Raw genomic sequence first — 19,226 nt, 5'->3', positions numbered from 1 at the left:
AGAAAAGGGCACTGCACGTGGCAAAGCTCATGGGACAACCCTTTGAACAAGTACTCCACCAGCTGTTGAGAGATTATAGAAGTGCACCACACAGCTCCACTGGGAAAAGTCCGGCGGAAGTCATGTTTAGGCGAGATATTAGAATCGGACTACCGCAAGCCGGGGCCTTGGAAGGTCAGCAGACAAAGGACAGCGAGCTGAGGGAACGAGACCAAGAGGCGCATGAAAGACTACGCTGATGCTCGGAGACACACCAGAGACCCACACTTGGAGGTAGGAGACATTGTGGCTGTGAAGCAACCTCGGATGCATAAGCACACAGCAAATTTTCAGGAGGAACCCCTTATCAAAGGACAAACTGGCTCCATGATCACGGCTCAAGGGGACAATAGACAGACCACGAGAAACTCATCGCACTTTAAGAGATTTCCCTCTCGGGATCAAGGAAGCTAAATTGAAGGATTGAGATACCTGACGACCACCTGTGTGAGGACTCCTATCACAGAGATTATGAGGACTCTGACGCCTTGGGTCGCAAAGACCCCGCCTGTTTGGCCAGAGGCTCGAGGTGACACTGTACACACCAGTTCCCGGGCACAGAGAGCCCAGAACAAGCCTCACCGTCTCATTGAAGAAATGGGCTAGTGAACCCCTGTTCGTGTTGTATCACACCCATGTTGGGTAACTGTTTAAATTGTGGGGGGATGTCACGTTAACGCAAAGGTTCCGGGTTAACAGGGAGGCAGGAGGAGGGATGGGAAGAGACGGTGGAGGGGGGAGTAACAGTACGTGCAATTTCTGGAATAAAGAGGACGTTATTCGAGCTCCCTGATTCAGTCTCTTTATTCAAGCGCAGCGACCAGTGCACGCACGGGCTTGGTGTCCAGCCCCTGGACTCAACAAGGACCACACCTGGTCAAGCTGTTGGATCAGTCTCCCCTCCCTACGGCCCGGAATCGCCCTCAGGAACCTTCTGTGGGTGGACCTTGCACACTTCTTACAGAAGCGGCGCTAATGGATGTATACAGGGCTGCTGTCCAGCAGTTGTGATACCACCAGAAAGGATCTTTTTAGTGTCTGTTCTAAGTTCCACCCACCCAGTCCTTGAGGCAGCCTGGGACAGCAAACCTATGAGGACCGGTGGTTGGTTAACACCAGTACTGAAAGCAGGACTCTGTGTTTCAGAGAGTTTCAGGCCAGGGGCGGGTCAGAGCTGAAGAAACGGTCATGGAGCTGAAACGGACCACCCTCTTCTTGCCAAAATGAAAGAACAGCATTTTGGTAAAATAGTGGCTCAAAAAGAAGCCAAATGCAGAGGCCGTCTCTGGCAGCCGAACACTCACAGGCTAAGGACGTTGAAGCCTTTTTTAAGGACTCGCACATGGAGGGCAGGTCTATGGTGAAGGCCTGGCCAATAACCAGTGGTCGAAGTGCAGAAGAAGTAGAAGCGGAACTATGTTCCCTGCTGGCCTGCTCCCAATCTCCACAATCTCCATCGCTGCACCCCTCCCACGCGCAATCCAAACCCCCAAGCAAAGCCACCTGCTAAGGCTACAATACTGCCTCCGTTTCCTCTTTCCTTCCCATCACATCCTTGACTCAGTAATGGGATTGCACACAGCCTGCTGCTACTTGCTCTAGACTCTTCTGCAATACATGTTCCATATAAAGCGCTCCACTGCTGCTTGGAGCTGGGGCCATACGATATCAGATCAAATAAATAAATAAGCATCCCGGATAGCTGTGGAAGAATGCACGAAGGAATGTGAAGTGGTATGAGGGGGGAGGGGTCTCCGTAAAGGCGATGTGGCAGAGCAAAGGAGAGGTTTAGAAATCTAGAGAAGGAACCAGTCGAGCGGCCCAAGAAGAAATCCTGCTGCAGTGTGATGGAGAAATGTGGAATAGGTGTGGGCGGGGCAGGCAGCCAGGACACAGTGAAGGGATTGGGAAGCCTGGATATTTGGGACGGGTTCAACTCTCCAGGCGCATGAGTGATAATGCCGCTGCATAATGTTCTGAAATCCGAACCTGCACTGTGCCCTAGAAGGCTGCTTGATTCACTGGGTCAACAACCTTCGGGCTTGATCTGCAATAATGATTTGTTAGTTGTAAATGGCGCTTTCATCAAAGTGCTGTACCCAGGACATTTTGCAAATAATTATCATCCTACTCAAGTTGGTACTCATTTATTGATCCTGAGAGGCTGAAAAGCTGAGTTGGCCTTGCCGGAATTCGAACTTGAGGTCTGAGGATCGCACACAGATTGCAATTGAGCTATTTTACCGGCATTTCTAGGTAGCCGTTAAAGCGCCACTGACCGGGGTATTGTAGGGGCACTTTCATTGTGCCAAAAAGATCAAATCTGTTCCCATTGTCCCAAAGCGGTGCCAAAATGTTACTGTGCCTCAGGAGGCATAAATCCTAACACAAGCACTGACCAATATTAACTTTACTTTTGTGGATCCCTGCCAAACTACTCCTAACCTACAATAGAACAAGGGCATAGATGCTCTGCAGCATCAAACCCAACCTGTTCACAAACACCCACCAAACTATGCAAATATCCTGCAGTATACAGCACGCGTGCAATTCAATGCAAGCATCAAGTCAACCTGCTCACCAACACCCACCGATCTACATGGATGCCCTTTGTGAGATACATTTATGGGACCACAGGTAATGTGTGGAGTATTCCCTCCCCCCCACCCCATCTCCAAATCAACAGGGCCACACAAATAGACCTTGATAATCTATCTAGCCCTGTCTGTGACTCATCTAGAACCAGTGAATCCCTCACCCTTTAGCAATGTTAAGCTGAGAACCAGGCCGGTGTATAGAAAGAATATATTTGTATTAATTATTATGAAAACTTATAATATTTACTCTATTTCACATGACAGGCCACATTCTCTGTGGCACAAAACAAAGATTCAATACAAATTTACCTTTAGGGTAATTAACAGTAACAAAAGATCTGAGATTATACTAAATGTGCGTTTTTGAGGTTCAGTCACCATTAATAAGAATACAGGTCAAATGAATATTTCTTCAATTTCATCACATGCAAGAATCCCTGAATCTCACACTAGACAGTACCTTGGAACAGTGCCAGATCACGAGCGTTGGCATTGCCAGCAGGTTGGTTGGTTTTGTCTACTTCCACACACCCCACCATGAATTAAGGCGAAGGTATTACATCACACAGATCCCCACCCTCTTGGTTCTGTTGGACAAGCTACTTATATTGAATGGCTCTGGGCTTGGCGCTCAGGAAAGACCACATTTCTGGACCCTCTATTTGGCTCTCCTTGCCAAGATCACACTGGTCTCAGTTTCCCTGGTTCCCTTCAGCAATCTCGTTAGATTTTTCAACCCTGGTTGTGTCAGGCTGTCTCTTAGACAATATTGAATCTCCATCAAGCTTTCAGTAGTTCCACTGAGGTGACTTCAGACAGCTCTCCCCTCTCCCCTTGTGCAACCACATTTTAAGCTCAAAACCACACTGCTGAAATATATTAAAATTAGGAGGTGCTAAATGATTAGCTTTACGTTCTAATTGCACCTCTACGGTTCCTCCACCCCCAAGGCCTGGCCTCTGTGTGGATAGGGTCCCAGAGTAATTAAGTTGAAATGATGGGAGGGACGAATCCACCCACTTGCAATGACATTTCTTTGCATGTCAGTTTTGCACTCAAAATGTCCTAGTGGCAAAAACGTTTATATTCAGACTCCTCTAATCATGCCACACTTGATAAAAAAATTCCTGTGTCTGCGCAAAGTTGCACGTGTGAAATGTGGTTTTTCGCTGTTTACCCACAAATAAGTCGGTATCACCAACTTTTACATCCAGTTACATGATTCACTAAGCTAACGTCTCCCCAAGTTCTGGTTTCACGGCCTTTTCTGGGGAGCTAGAAATGCATTTTGGGTTGTAGCGCGAGTTCCCAGGGTTGACTTTTTTAATGAGAATTAAATCAACACCTATGCCTTGAGATACGCTTTAAAATTATATTTGAAGTGTTTTCCTATGACTTATTGTTCCTGAGGAGGACGTGTCTCCCCGTTTTTTCCCCTTATTTTTTATAGTGTATTTGAAATAATAGCTTCTTTTCTGACACAAGGAATAAAAGGGGAAACTTACTCAATACAGTATTTAGAATTGCTTTGAGGAAATCTCTCCTGATGAAGGTGGTGAAACACGTGTAGAGAGACAAAATGAGATTGACTAATATGGGAACTGGTATTACAATGGGAAAAAACAATGTAAAATTTAAAAAAACAATCAACTGGGAAATTGGACAAAATAAAGTGATTGAGAGAAAAATGGATAACTGTCTGACTGTTTTTTGAAGTCCCAGGATGCTGATCTATTGCCAGTAGGCGTATAAGGATAATACCCATGCTAACGAAACATATTTCCGATATAAGGAGTCTGAATAGCGGTATACACCACTGCTGACAACCGATGATCATAGATAAATGGTAGACTCTCTGTGTGCTTAGTTTTCATTGACTTCGACTTTAGAAAATAAATGTTGATAATGTTAGTGTGAGAAAGTTATTAAAGGGCGTGATGGTCCATGTAGGAAGTCCATCCAGTGTTTCTACGACAATCTCTATCTGCGGGTGCTCCTTGGGCAACATGTAATGTAAACCAAATTACCTTAGAGTGTGATATTTCTGAGGACATATAAAAAATATCAATCCCCATCAAATCCTACTGGCAAGCTTTCTTCATGTGAGCGCAGCCACCTGACCCAAGCAATCTAGCCTGTGAGCCATAGGAAAACTCAAAACTCCCCTCTTTACTAAATAGAGCCTGCCTGGCCACTATGGGGTTTTAGCACTTCTTAATACAACAGGTTCTAATTTCAATATTGTCTTAATGGGGCAGTGTTTCTTTGAAACATGCAAAGCACCCCTTCCTAATGGTAGACCACACTTTCAGTTCTCAAACTGAGCTGCAGTCTTGGTTGAGGGAAAGGAGGCCAAGCTGAATCTTTGTGTTATTCATGTGCAAAGCACTTAAGCGCTCCATTCCATATACCAGTGTTGTGCATCTCTTTACCTCTTTCCAAGTGCAGTCTGTCGGATCTCTGCAGTTTAGGTGAATAGGGTACTACATCCATCGTAGCCCATGCAGACCCTTATTTGGCTTTTCTGTTTAGGTCATGACAATTGGCTGACCCTTGGACGTTACGACTGTGAAGACGTTTGGTGTAGACTGCTTGCTGTTTGGCCACAAATACATGTCCCTTGGTGCAGTGAGGTTGCCTTGTTGATAAATGCACCTGCTGCCGAGATCTGTTAGGAGCTTGCGGGTCACAGTTCACATCATTCATCCTTCCAAGGTGAACTAAATTGAGTGCTGTTGTTTCAGGGAGTTGTAACACCAGTTACTTGCAGCACAATAAAACTGTCCGCTTGTTGCAGCAATCGCTGTTTACATGCCAGCTATTCAGATAAAAGGTATACCTGCATATCTTACTCCCTAAAATCAGACCAATGCTTCCAATAAATTAATATCGGGAATAACGTGTACTCATGTCTGATCCTTTATGCCACCGGCTCTGCTCAGGTGATGATCAGACCAATGGCATGAACACCACCTTCCCCAAAGACGACCCCTGCTATAGTACTTCTTAACGTGCAGACTGTCTATATGATCAAAATGTCCTTCTTAAAATACTTTTCTACAAATATTCCAGTCTGGAATGCGCCCTCCGTTTTTACACTAAACTTCCCATAATAGGGAGCAGCTTACTTACCTCGCATTTGTATCTGCAGCCCTAGGGTTATTGAGCAGGGAAGGAATAAGGCAGCCTGTTTAGGTTGCTGCCGGAGTAGAGGAAGAATGGTAAGGAAGTGAGACAATCCACTTCTGTGCGTTCCTTGGCACTACTCGGTAGCAGTTACGCTGCGCGCTCCATGTCCTCCAGTTCTTCCTTCCTAGCCCCAGGCGGCTCCTGCTGTAACAGGCTGCCTGACACCAGGCAGGCTGCTGCTTTTCAACACCTGCTTTTCAACTGTGCTCTGCAAGTTCCCTGACATTGATTCATGTGGGACCATCCCTATGCTCCGGGCTGGAGGGATACCATCAGTCACAGCCCATCCTCCAAGGCCTTTTTATTCAGCTTATAGTTATATCTACCTGTTCCAAACCTCACAGGTTTGAGTGCCTGCTGTTTCTCATTTTTTTCGTGCAGCAAGATCTTTTGTAGTATTGTCCCTTAAGGCCAGGCCTTGATTTTGGTTATCAATGTCCTATTGCAATTTTGGGACTGCAAACGGCAAGTGTGCCTGTGTTATATGTTTGGCCAAAGAGATTATCTCTCCTACACCAATAGCATAACGGTTTATAGAATCTGTGTGGTAGCTTTTATTAAGCGATAACCCAGCATTCTGTGGGCTACACTGGCCGGTAATGGCACAGGGCCCAAGTTATAGGCTCGTGCAAGGGCTGTAACACCGGGCCCCGGGGCAGTTACCTGGCCGCTGTAGCCCGCAGAATGCGGGATTATTCTTATTAGCACCCCGAGGCAAACCCTTGTTTGTTTTTTTGCATTTATATAACCCTACACACCCTCTGGCATCTGAGCGCCGTTTACCCACGGTGTGTGGTGCTCATTTATCGATCTCCGAAGGATGAAAGGCTGAGTTTGTCCCTGCCGGGATTCAAACCTGCCTCGACAGGCTATGCACGGATGTCAAAGTGAGCGCTCTACTCGCTGTGCTAACTGACCTTGAGGTGCTAATAGCAATAGAAAAGTAACCTGGCTGCGCTGCTTTGTTTACAGCAGCAGCCGGGAAGAGTCAGGATTTCCATGGAAATGGAAGGCGGGGCTTCTCTTCGGGAACCTCTTTCATTTCCATGGCTTACCAGGAAGTTAAGTGACGGAGCAGATCTGGATGAGCTGGGCAGAATAGCCCATTCGATGTAAGTTTGTTGGGGTGGGTGGGTGTGTGTGTGTGGGGAGATTAGGGGGAACAGTGAGACTGCCCTCCTGGGGCTAAGGACTCCCATTCTGTGAAGAACCTCCCTATAACAGTTTCCCCAGAAGCAATGATCCTGGTAAAACCATCTAACATCCACCCTGAGTGTAAATATTGAGTGGGATAAAAATGCTGGTGGGTGCATTGTGGTTCTCAAAGGTGTATTCTAAATGTGGCTTCGCCCGCAGCATCACCAATGCCTGGAGGCTCTACCCTAAGCTTCAATGAAGAAATAAGTTGATAGTTATTGAATTGGCTAGTGACGCAGGGCCAACAAAATAATTATATTCCAATAGAGAATTTTCTCCCCTCCCAATATCCTCATTAAGTTCATCGGAGAGGAGCTCAGCTTTCTCAACAGCGTGATTTATTCAAGATTGTGTGATATGTCAGAGCTTGAAGCCTGACTGTGACATATCACACTATCCTGAATAAATCACGCTGTCAAGAAAACTGAGTTTCTCTCTGATGAACTTAATCAGTTGAGGATATTGGCCAAATCAATACCAATCAACATCCAACCTGACAGTGCCACTGTTTGTTGTTCCAAAATCTCTTCTATCTCACCTTCAAGATCTGCCTTGACTGAGACGTCGAAGAGCCAAGGAAATATGCAGAGTAACCACAGACTGTATTACCAAAAGACGGTGACAAGGTGGCCTCAAGGAGGCTTGACGATTGCATCAAGAACACTAGAGTAAGATGCTGACGTTATGCTGGGGCCGGCCCATTGTTAAGATGGATTTCTGAACTCTGACCTGGTGGGCAGAGGTTCAGAAGGCCAGCCTAGTTTCTTGGAACAGGGTAACCATCTGGACAAGCCAGATCAATCAAGGTAGCTTGGCAGCGGTCAAGACTAGGTCTCGTGAGGGGTGAGGGTGACTGAAAGACCTCAGTGAGCACACAGATTAAAGGACACTTACAAATCACTCCCAGTCAGGTATATATATTAAGGATAAAAATACATTTATTTCAAGGCCTTTCAACAAACAAATCAAATCACAGTGATACTAATAAGCCAATACAAACCTATCTAAATACATATATACAAGACCAATGGGGTCTAAAGGGTTAATGCACAAAATGGCTCCACAACCTAAAAGGGGGAGGAAACGGCATTGCAAATAGTCTTTTGTCCATTTTGCATCCAACACACTCCTAACTAAGAGGCAGTCCAATCCCTAAAATGAGTGGAGCCTATTGCTCAAATGTACTTGCACTGCTGGCGCACGCAGTAATTCAAATAGGCAAAACGAGGTCTCTTCAGGGGTCTCTAGCAGTTCAGGAAGGTGGGTGAGGTGATGAAGAATAGATTCCCACTATTCGAGGAGGGCCTCCCTTGAGGGCAGAGTCGATTCCAAGAGTTGGGAATAGTTCGCTAGTTCACGCTAGCAGTGGAAAGGAGAGGGGGCCCTCAGGGGCCACTTGTGCGTAAAAATTGATGGAGGCGCTAGGGGTCACCGGTTAGGGTTGAGATTACTCACCGACCCTCGGTACACTCCGGACCAAACTTTGGCAGTCGAGTCCAATTCGGTTGCAGGTTCAAGTGCGACAATTTGATGGCTCTATGGCTTTCAGCAACGAAGATACAGCAAAGATTCCCAAACGGGACAGTGCCGATTTCTCTGCTCCTGGTGGATGGATCAAACCAGTTTCACTGCAGCAGGCTTCAGGGGCAGGAGGGGCACAAATGCAGCACACCTGCAAACTTCGTCACCACAGCTGGGCGACACGGTAACCGCGTATACTCTGGTTCAGGCGCACTCACTTTACTCAAGACCTGGGAATGCCAAGTGTACAAAATGTGGTGTGAGTGCCATGAACACAGAGCTAGCGACGTACCACGTTTCCAGGGCCCCCTAGAAATGGCTGCGGTATCAGGGCAGTGTGTATGCGTAAGCTGGTCAGCCCAATGGTTGGCCCAGGGACACTTCGGAGAAAGCTTACTTGCAGGGTTTGATGAAGGTGCTGAGAATAGTTGGTCCCACTATTCCAATGGGTCGAAGCGTCTTCGCAGACTTTCTAGGATGTGCATATGCAAAGCGGTCCCACGGGATGACAGCGGGCTCAGGGTGCTAAACCTTCCAGCGGGTCACCAGCTGTTCCTCGACTCGGCTTCTTAGTTTCAGGATACTTGGATCCTATCCTTCGTTCAGTGAGAACTCCAGCGATCGACATGGTATGGGTGTTGGGGGCCTTCTCTTATCCAGAATCCCCTTCGCGCCAAAACAAAGAGGACCCAATGGGAGATCTGCTCACTTACAGGCATACCATACGTGGACCAATCACGGACCACTGTGGTCCCAGGCATTCACAGCACTCCAGACTCTGGCGCCCAGGATCTGTATTGGGAACAGACATCCCAGCCCACATCTTGGAGGCGCACACACAAGGTTTGCAGAAGCCAGCAAAAGCTTAGTGTTTCACGGGAGAATGCATGCCCAAATAAGGACTGACCCGGGTTGGCTCGACCTGGAGAAGGTGAAGGGGGAAGATGGCCAAAGGACAGGACAAAGAACCTTGTGGCATGGCCATTTTGGAGCCAGGCCACCCGTTTGTGCCAAATGCAGTAATCGCGGGTTACCTGGCAGGAAAGGATTAAAAATATACGAAATAAGCTGCCACCAGCCCTGACCAAGGCACATCTGTACTTCTCCTAAAAAATCCTTCGAGAGTATCTAGGGCCTTTGGAAATAACTAAAAGACTAACATGCATTGTACTGGAAGGTACATTGTACACTTGTTGCATTTTGCAGAAAAGTTCCAACATTGGAAAGCACTAAGGCAAACAAAGTCTCCCAGTACTGACTGTTTTAAGGGCATGTCAGTTTCCCCATGAAAAGTGAGCGAAAAGCCCAGAGGAGTGCAGCAGAAGGCTGGGCTCCTCTGGTAAAGTCAGACTATAGTGTTTAACATCAGCAAAAAGTTGGGGGGGGGTACACAACTGGAGGGAAAATGTACACATTAAATGGAAATCTTTCATAACACCCAGCTATATAACTTGAAGACTGAGTAGGGGTAATGTTGTGGAGAAGCAGGAACAGCCGGGAGTTAAGCTGCGTGTCCTTTCTGCACATCTCGGGAATTTCCAACCCCTGGCATACGAAGTCCTGAAATAGTCGGTTTTCAGGCAAGAAGCAGAGGAGATCTACGCACGCGGGTGGGAGACCGACTCGCTACGAAGCGGGAAGAATCCGGTGGTGGCGTGACTTCCGAGAGGTGGACCATGTGGTCCACTAACAATGCCAAGACCACTGTGGAAACGGCTCTGCAGAGCTGCAGCGACTGAAGCAAAGCAGCCGATAAGCATGCTGGGGAAGTGTGCGGAAGCAACACTGACCTGAGACCCCGGGAAGTACCTGTCACACTCACCAGCCAAGGTGAAGGTAACAGGAGTTATTAGCAAGCTGGTGGGGCTCTGGGGAGGTGTAAGAGTTGAGCATTCTTCAGGAATGTACACCCTAGTGACAGTAGCGATACCCAAAGAACCAAGCGTCGAGTCTTCTTTCGGAGTAATCTTCCCTTGCCATAATAGTGACACCCAACGAACCCAGAGTCAAGGAAGTCACGGGAGGAATCTCCCTTGTTACAATAGTAATTCACAAAGCAGCCAAAGTAGAGAGTGCATCAGGAATGAACTCCCTCGTCACGGTGGTGAACCTAATCAGCCTGGAAAACATCTATTAAGTCGAGAACCATCTGGGAGAAGGCTCCCCAACTTTCAAGATCAGATACAGGGCCCAAGGAGCCCCGAGGTGGAAGTGAGATAGGAATTGATAAAACCTTGCGATTGTTAATCAAGAACCCCTGGGAGGACGTCAAGAGACTTTTAAAGACTTATTCAAAAGACTGAGGTGGAACAGCCTTCAAGATTCCCTCAAATAGAAAGGAGAAAGGAGACATTCTCCTGGTCATATTGTGGCGTTACTCCCCCCCCCCATTCCAGTCCTTGGAACAAGGGTGAGGGGGTTAATGACCCAGCAGGCTAAGTTAACTGCCCGAGCATAACGAGGGTGGTTAACGAGGGCTCCGGACAGTTACCCCCCCTGTTCCAGCCTTGGAAATTGTACAACAAAGATTCAGCAGAGAAGGTACACCACCAAAATGATCATGTGTAATCAAGCCCCGCCACCTGGAGTGACATCATTTGTGAGAATGCACAAGAGGGACATCTTTATACAAGATGACTTCATCTCAGACACGCTGTTGAATTCCGTTCACTTTGCCGTAACGTTGAAACGGGCAAGGATGCGCAACTTAATATAAAACATGGCCGTCCTTGCCATGTAACGGGGTGACGTCACCAAACATGATGTACCCACGCCATATGACTTTCTCAAGATGCAGCTGTAGCTAGAACGAGCAGACCACCGTGGCCAAATTGAAAGATTCGAGAACAGAAACACCATTAGAAAAACTCGGGTAGGAAGGCTCCACCCCCTAGAATTACTGAGTCTGCAAACCAAGAAGCCCACAAATTTCAGTATTAAGCCAGTAACTAAACTAACAGCTATCTCTCCCATACGTCAATCCCCATATCTGGGAACAGAAACCCAACAAGGGGGCATTACTCCCATAAGAAAGCCACAACGGAGACCCAACTGGTGTTGGCAGAAGACAAAGAAATTGTATCCGCAAGAGGAGAAGCCATTAAGAGGCAATTACAAATATATATAAAAAGAGGTTAAATTGTACCGCTTTGCAGCCAGCACTAACACCTAGACAAAATATTCTGCACTAGAGGAGCACTAGAGTAAACACCCTAAATCTGATTAGGGACACATGGGCTATTCTGTGACAAGTCGGGCACTGACTCCTTGAATACAATTAAGACATCTGGCTCACAACTGCACATAGGGCGATTCTCTAAAACCACAAGCCTCAAGCAAGCGGATTACTGAAAAATGTACATAGATATTTCCAATTAGGATTAATAACACTATCAATCAGGAATTTCTTTTCCACAAGAAGCACACGTCTCAACGAACAGATATGACCCTCATAACCTTGTGAATAGAATAAGCACTAAGCTACAGACAAAATTGCATTATGCAGTTATTATCAAGTAGTTCTATGCTTCTACTTGCACGTTTTACGCTTGTTTTCCACTCTCATCCACAGATGGAACACCCTTCAATTTAGTGTAACAATTTTGACGCAAATGTATAAAATATATGGATCACGACCCATAGGTATGGGTAATACCCAGTGCAACTAGTAGATCAGCTAGAATATAGCCTTAGATCAATAGTAGATCCGGCATTCATGTTCAGACCAGGATTCTGAACCTAGCCTAGAGGAAGCCATTGAATTGGCGAAACAATAGGCACGCGCACCAAGGTTATTGTTGGCTTATTTGTAATAACCTGTATGTAACGTTGTCAACTATTAACACATCCTTAAAATGATGCAAGTACTGAATATGAAGTAATATTCAGAAAGTATTCACCATATTAAACCCATGGTGGTGATCACAAAACTGTGTACCCTTTCATTAACACAATTCTGCACTGAGCGCACTATTGTGAGGAGATAATTGTGTATATTATGTTTGTGTTTTTGACCGATTAGGTGTTCTGTCATCTCCCCGTCTGTGATGGATAGTGTAGCACCTTAAGAATGAACATACAACTTACAAAATCGGGTTGGGGCAGTGAAACTTGGCAACACTGACAGACCTTTTAAAATAGATTTCATTCCCTTCCATTTCATGTAGGATAACTCAGCCGTGTATTTTGGGAGACTCCCTTACTTTCTTGGGCCTGACCGCATAAGTTACTTGGGATTTTGAGGTCTTGGCAGAAACTTGTTAAACCTCGCCCTCAAACATTGATTATGGCTCCACCCTCTTTGATTTCTTGGCATACGTAAGGCACTGGTTTTATACACCATAGAATGGATTGCATCCAAGCTTGAGCTACTGGCTGTGGCCAAGCGGGTACAGTTTAAATCCCTGTATTTAGTACACAGGGCTTGTCATGCTGTGGGGCCTGTATATCTACAGCGTAGGTTCCGCCCCTTTGCACCCTGCCGTACTCTTCGTTCTGCTGACAGATTTTTTACTTCTGTGCCTAGATTTAGGTATGTCCGAATTGGTGGTCGGTCCTTTTCAGTGGCGGCTGCCAAACTCTGGAATATCCTGCCTGTTGCACTGTGGTCCACTGTGGCTTATCCGCAGTTTCGACATTCATTAAAAACGTTGCTGTTCTGATAGTCTGTGTTGGGCCAAAGTAGCTGTTCTGCACGTCTTGTAGCGCCAAGTTGCCTTCTGGCGTAAGTTGCGCTCTACCTCTTGGTACGAAATGGATAACATAACCATGCTGTAGAAGCAGCAAGTATTGAGTTTCTGCATAAAGTTTCTGGTGCAGATTCTTTGTGTGGCTTTTGTGTATAAAGGGAGAGTAATGGCTACCAACATGTCTATTAGATGAATGGCTGCTAACCAGAGAAGGCACGCTCATGTACTCCGCATTCTAGCATAGGTAAAGAAGAGCCTGTCCGCACCTAAGGTACAAAACTTTATTTCCAGTGTTTTAAAAATAGCCATGATGTGAATTACAAAAAGCAGACCTACAAAGATGAGTGATAACATCTGGGCTGCCCCCTTAAATGTGCATCATGGAATCAGTGGAGGAATGGCCTTATTCTGCCAGTAAATGCCACACTCTGCACTAGACTCACCCTAAAGCCAAGGAAATGCCTGGTTTTATCATGGCATAGCAGATTGTGGCGATGAAATGTACACCAAGCCACTACAATCCTAACAAAATCACATCAGGTTCGAAGGTTTTCTTGATCTCAGCCTTTCTCTGGTCCCATCTTCGCCTTGATCGCTGGTTTCTCACGAAGCAGGTCCGCAGCCACTGCCTTCTTCTTAGACGTGCCTCAAGACCTTGTCCCTGGGCCTCAGAAGACCTTGTGCTTGTAGCAGCAGTCGTTTCTTGTTAATCGTATACACCAAGTATGGCGACACTTGGCTGTCAAAAGCTCAATTGGCACCTTCCCAAACCTCCTCATATAGTGCATAGCTAGCATACAGTGTGCAGTGTAGATAATCACATGGCAAATTGCCAACACCAGAGCTTGCATGTTGGAAGATAATTGATATGCTTGCCGACCAAGTTGACACACTCCCAGGACAGCATTTGAATGACTTTAGTCTGACAGGCCAATTTGAAAGGGACAAGTTAGGGCACCCTGAATTCCATGTTCAATTTCAATACTTCAAAACCTATTTAACCCTTCATACCACGGTTATTAGTACATCTAAGGTCCAGATACCGGTAGCTTGATGGCCTTTCTAGTTTGAGGAATCGGCCATGATGGCCAATGCGCTGATGAAATATTGGTCTTTGTTCCACCAACAGTTTTTTACAAAGGTGGTTCAACCTACCGTAACCTTCAAAGGACGCAGCTTCTGCTGAAAGACCGGTGCGGGTGTGGTCCAGGAACAGAGTCATTGGTGCAGCAGAACTCGGTAATACTTACGGGTAGATTAGAAAGAAAGAAATGAAACAGCTTTGGAACAATAGCAATGTCAGCAGGAATGTAAGAGGTCTGTGCACTGCGGCCCAAGTGTCAGTGTGAAGTTTGCAGGGCTGCAGAACTGCTAGACATGCCAGTTGTTTCCGGTTTCTGCCATAGGGAAAGCGGATGTGTCTTTGGATCTGTTTTATCAAATCCAGGTTTATTTCCAACTGTTTTTCGATGTTGCCTTTTTTCTTCCCATCATGTGGCACTTCCCCAGTGCTCTTCTTCTCTTCCCTAGACATATTTATTTCTCCCAAACCCCCAGTTGTGTATTTAGACTCTTTTGAAATACGATTTTTGTTATCCCTTTTCGAAATCAAGGAATTTGAACATTTTTGTTGAAACCCAATCTATGAAACCGCGTATTTCGTTATTTCTCACTCCCCAACCCCCGCCCCCACAGTGTTTACCCACACCTCGAATTAGGTGCATAGAATGTCCCCTCTTCAAAGGTCGACACGATATACAAAATGAGGACACCAAAATATTAACACTATATATATAACCAGGGTCGAACTGGGACATACAATTGTCGCGGGCACCAATTCAAAAACTGGCCACAGTTGCAAATGGAAATGTATTCCTTTTGTGACAGGCCGTTTGAGTAGCACCCATGGGTTTTTTGTTTGTTGCTCAAATGTGATGCAAATTGTGCATTGTAAAGAATATTTATTCAGGAACACTGGTCAAAAATACTAGCCTCATGGTGAAGTAATTTATCAAAGTGGCCCACATTGGCCAAAAAGTGTGCCAGTTTGACCACAAAAACTGGGCCACACTATCATTTTACATTTTTGCTTCGGCGTTGCCCCATTTCCCTAGAGGCCACTCTGAGCGGTGTATAGCCTTGGGAGACCCAAACTCATTGACACAACACCGGGTTGTCACAGCAGTATCTTTTGTGATTGTCTATGTTCTTGTACTTGGACCGTCACCTGACTGGCATCTCCACTTTGTCCCCATAGATGAAGCTGGCGTTCACACTGGACAAGGAGAGCGGAATGCCGCAGGGCTGCTACGTGTACCAGTATCGTGACAGCAATAAGTAAGTCCTCCCAGTGCCTGCCTGCATGCTTTCGGCACTGGAAATAGATGCATTGTTTTCAGTGATGCTACCTTAAACATAACATGGAAATTGAGTTTGAGCATGTTGCCGCGAGATAATCCCCCCCTCGGGGTGCCAGCTTTCATTTCCACGCTCCAGGCTGCGTGCACAGTGTGTGTTTGCTCCGTGCCGTGCAGGCCCAGTTTGCCAGTTTGTGTCTAATAGCGCGTTGCTGTGCCTGGTCAGCGTCGGTGCAGTGGACTGGGGCTGGCCTCCTCCCGGTGACATCTGATGGCCTGGGCGCAGAGCTGCCTGTCCAACATGTTCTTGGTATCTATGTAGTACTAATAACTTCTGTGTGCTATGCAACTTCAACTTGGAAGCAATCCAACATTGTAGAAACATAACAAAACTGCATAAACAGATCATTAAAACTAACATCCAGGGAGAAAAGCCAAATGGAGCAATGGATTTTATAACGTGGCCTGATTAAGGGGCAACGTTGGTGTACATCATGAAGCCACGTGGATTTGGGTGTGAACCCCTTGGGCAAGGGAAGCATAGCTCCTCTGAGGACCCAATGGATTGGCGCACCAGAGGAGACCGCAGATAACGTGGCCGAAACAGGGTTGGACTGGGACAAGAAATAGGCCCGGCCACCCAAAAAGAACTGGCCCACCCCTCGCCTCACGACGCTTGACCTCTTATGACATCACCATAAGTGATGTCATTTGACCCCACCCCAAAGTGACATCCCAGGAAGCGATAAAACATGACCTTTCACCCCTTGACAAAACAGAAAGGGGCATCAAATAGCATTGACCTAAGTACAGTAAATTACTGTGAATCCAAGCAGACTTCCAAGGCCAAATGAGAATGTTGTTGTATAGTGCTTAAGCTCTTTTTTTTTAGAGAACACATATACATACAATATCACCTAACCTGTGTTGGTACTCATTTATCGACCTAAGAAGGATGAAAGGTTTTTTTTTTAAAAAAAAAGAAAAAACATTTTTTTTTTCTTCCAAACCGGCCCATGCATGGCCAGAAACCAGCCCCCACTCCTCAGGGACGATTTCGGCCAGGCCACGGGCCGAAAGGCAGAGGAAACAATCCGACCCTGGGCCGAAACCAACTGGCCACTCTTGCAACTCAGAGCGGATCAGAGTGGGATGGGGGCTGCACAAATCCATAAACCTGCCGCAGCGTCTGAGCAGCAACCGGCTGCGTTACAACACCTGACGTTTACGTTTTAGACATGCCAGACGTTTCGCATATAGTGCTTTGAGAGACAAATTAAGTCTTAACCATCGGCGCATACAGCATGCGTGTAGTTGGTTAAAATGAATGGTTGACGTGCCTTCAAGCAACGGCAGCTCACACTGTGCCCAGCCCAACCTCAGGCACCTTTTAAAACCTGCAATCACACAACCACTTCTCTCACTGCAAACCGCACGCACTTCACCACACCGCAACAACAAACAAACCAACACATAGATCACAATAGCTTGCGAGGACTTGCTTCGATCCTATATTCACACCAAAGCTCAGCGCACAGTGAAGCCGCCAACAGGACACCACCTTCTCACTATCCTACGCCCTCTTCACCCACTAACCTAACCACACCTCTTTGTTTACAGATCCACCTGATTGCCTGGAGACCAACTCCGTTGGTGACGGTGCGCTATATAAGTACCTTTGCCATGGGTTCTGTCTTTGGCTAGATTGCATTTTAGCCAATATGTCTCAATCTAAGTAGCACAATGTAATTCTGTTTCATAAATGCTGTTTGAAAAACATTTTTTAGAAATAAAAGGTAAACTTTTCACGATGTTTAGCTGGAAGGCTAGGCAAGACCCCTTACGCTTCCATGCCTCAGTTTGCTCTTATTTTTCTGCCTTGCTCCTCCTGCGTGTGCGCTCTGGTGCCCCCTGCCAGACTGCCCCCTTCCTGAACAGAAATAAAGAAGGGACTATGCATCCCAAACAATAGGTATCAGATGAAATCTAAGGAAAGCTTTATATGAATTTTCAAATTATGTTACACAAAAAAATACTTCTTACGATATTCGCTAGGATATTTAAATATTAGATTTTGTTAAACATTGATGCTTTAGTTAAAGGTCAACTTAAGTGGGAATTAATTTTACACGTTTTAACTTTATTTTTAATACACTCTATCTGGCTACCACGTTGATTATTCAAGAACACTTTAATGAAATGTTTTCGTGTCTTATTTATACGAATGAGACTATTCCTAAAAGATTCCTTTCCGACAATGTTTTTGTAAAGGGAATTATTCCTGCAATATTCACTGACTACCCTGGTTTTTCCCTGTGGTGTTTTCCTGTATGTTGAATTCTCTTAAGACAGGACAAGCCCTGGTACCAAATGTGTATTAGTCAAGAGAAGCTGCCTGGAAGTTGGACCTCCACATATGACATGTCAATGGCGGGATACGTGTCCATCTCCCATGACCCCTAAGAGCTCAAGTTGCGAAAAATATATTAAATGCACGTGGGAATGGATGTGCGCAGCTGTAGGCGGAAGGGGTGAAATAGGCAGAGGTGGGGTAACGTGTGCCGCCAAGGCACACAGTGGCTTATGAATTGTGACTAAACCTAGATGTAGGGGGGTATGCAGGTGTTTATTTGTAGAATATAGTTATGTAGCAACAAGAATTACCCAAGTAGCAGCCAGGCTGAGTCCTGCTGTGAGAAATACTGAATCACCACCATATTAAAAGTGAGGCCTAGTCCGCCGCAGAGAAAAGCAGCAGCACATCATGGCATCGAGTCCTGAGACATTTCTCCCATCCCCTCTTTCCCAGCAAGAGAATCTGGCGAGGCAGCCTTCAGGCCTTATAGGCCAACCTTAATTGTATCACGTTGCAAGCCTGCGAAACTAGAAAGCCACGTGGCATTGGGTCCTGGCCAAGCACTGCAGGACTGTGCCCGTTCCAAAGGCCGTACCCATGGATGTCAGGGCAGAGGTCCTGAGCTGCCAAAACAACCCATCCCGGATTTAGGGCACTATTACCCCCCCGAACCCCTGGAGAATGATCATCCTGTTTGAACTGCCAGATGCCCACAAACAGAACTCCTAAATCCCCCACAAGTAAGCTGATTAGTGTGGTCCTTGAGAGTCCCAGGTGAAGTTCTGGGGAGGGGCAGCTGACAAGAGGACATTGAAGAGCATGATGTCCTGTGAGTTCTACTACGATGTGCCGGGGGTGAGGCCAAACAAACTAGTTCTGCACCTGGGAGGCATGGTGGGGGCGCCTGCATGTCTGGGATCACAAGAAGCTCCTCTTTGTTCCAGAGGGCTAATTTGACCTCTAAAGTATCCACTGAGCTCATGTCGATGACCCAGTGCACATCACGTGATCTGACCCATGGGGAAGGTAACATTTCCAAATGCCCACCAATCATGTATTCGGGACTCAAGGTGGCGGGGCAGAAGACCACATGCTGGGGAGGTTGGAGTAGATTAGCTGTGTCCAGTCGGTCGAGTTACTTTAGGGGACTGATGGTATGTTCAGAGTGCCTGGGGACAAATTCCGTTGGTAACGGTGCGCAGTATAAATACCTTTTACATTAATATTAACATAGTGGGTAGCCAGTGAAGGTGGGGAATAAATACCATATAGAGTATACTGT

The 19,226-nt window shown here is 46.3% G+C and overlaps 1 protein-coding gene across 2 annotated transcripts in view; it reads left to right on the top strand.

Moving 5' to 3' along the window:
- The window catches only part of DIS3L2 (DIS3 like 3'-5' exoribonuclease 2), a 2,640,663-nt gene that overhangs the window by 2,120,330 nt on the left and 501,107 nt on the right, over positions 1-19,226 (top strand). For both annotated transcript variants that reach the window (XM_069617547.1, XM_069617548.1), the window contains one exon: positions 15,489-15,568. In XM_069617547.1, the coding sequence (XP_069473648.1) occupies positions 15,489-15,568 (80 nt within the window). The remainder of the gene's footprint in view (positions 1-15,488; positions 15,569-19,226) is intronic.

Source organism: Ambystoma mexicanum, chromosome 10, assembly GCF_040938575.1.
Source record: "Ambystoma mexicanum isolate Mex_15411 chromosome 10, UKY_AmexF1_1, whole genome shotgun sequence".
Classification (NCBI taxonomy): Eukaryota; Metazoa; Chordata; class Amphibia; order Caudata; family Ambystomatidae; genus Ambystoma; species Ambystoma mexicanum.
Note: the sequence above shows the minus strand (reverse complement) of the source record. Positions and strands in the feature narration are given on the sequence as shown.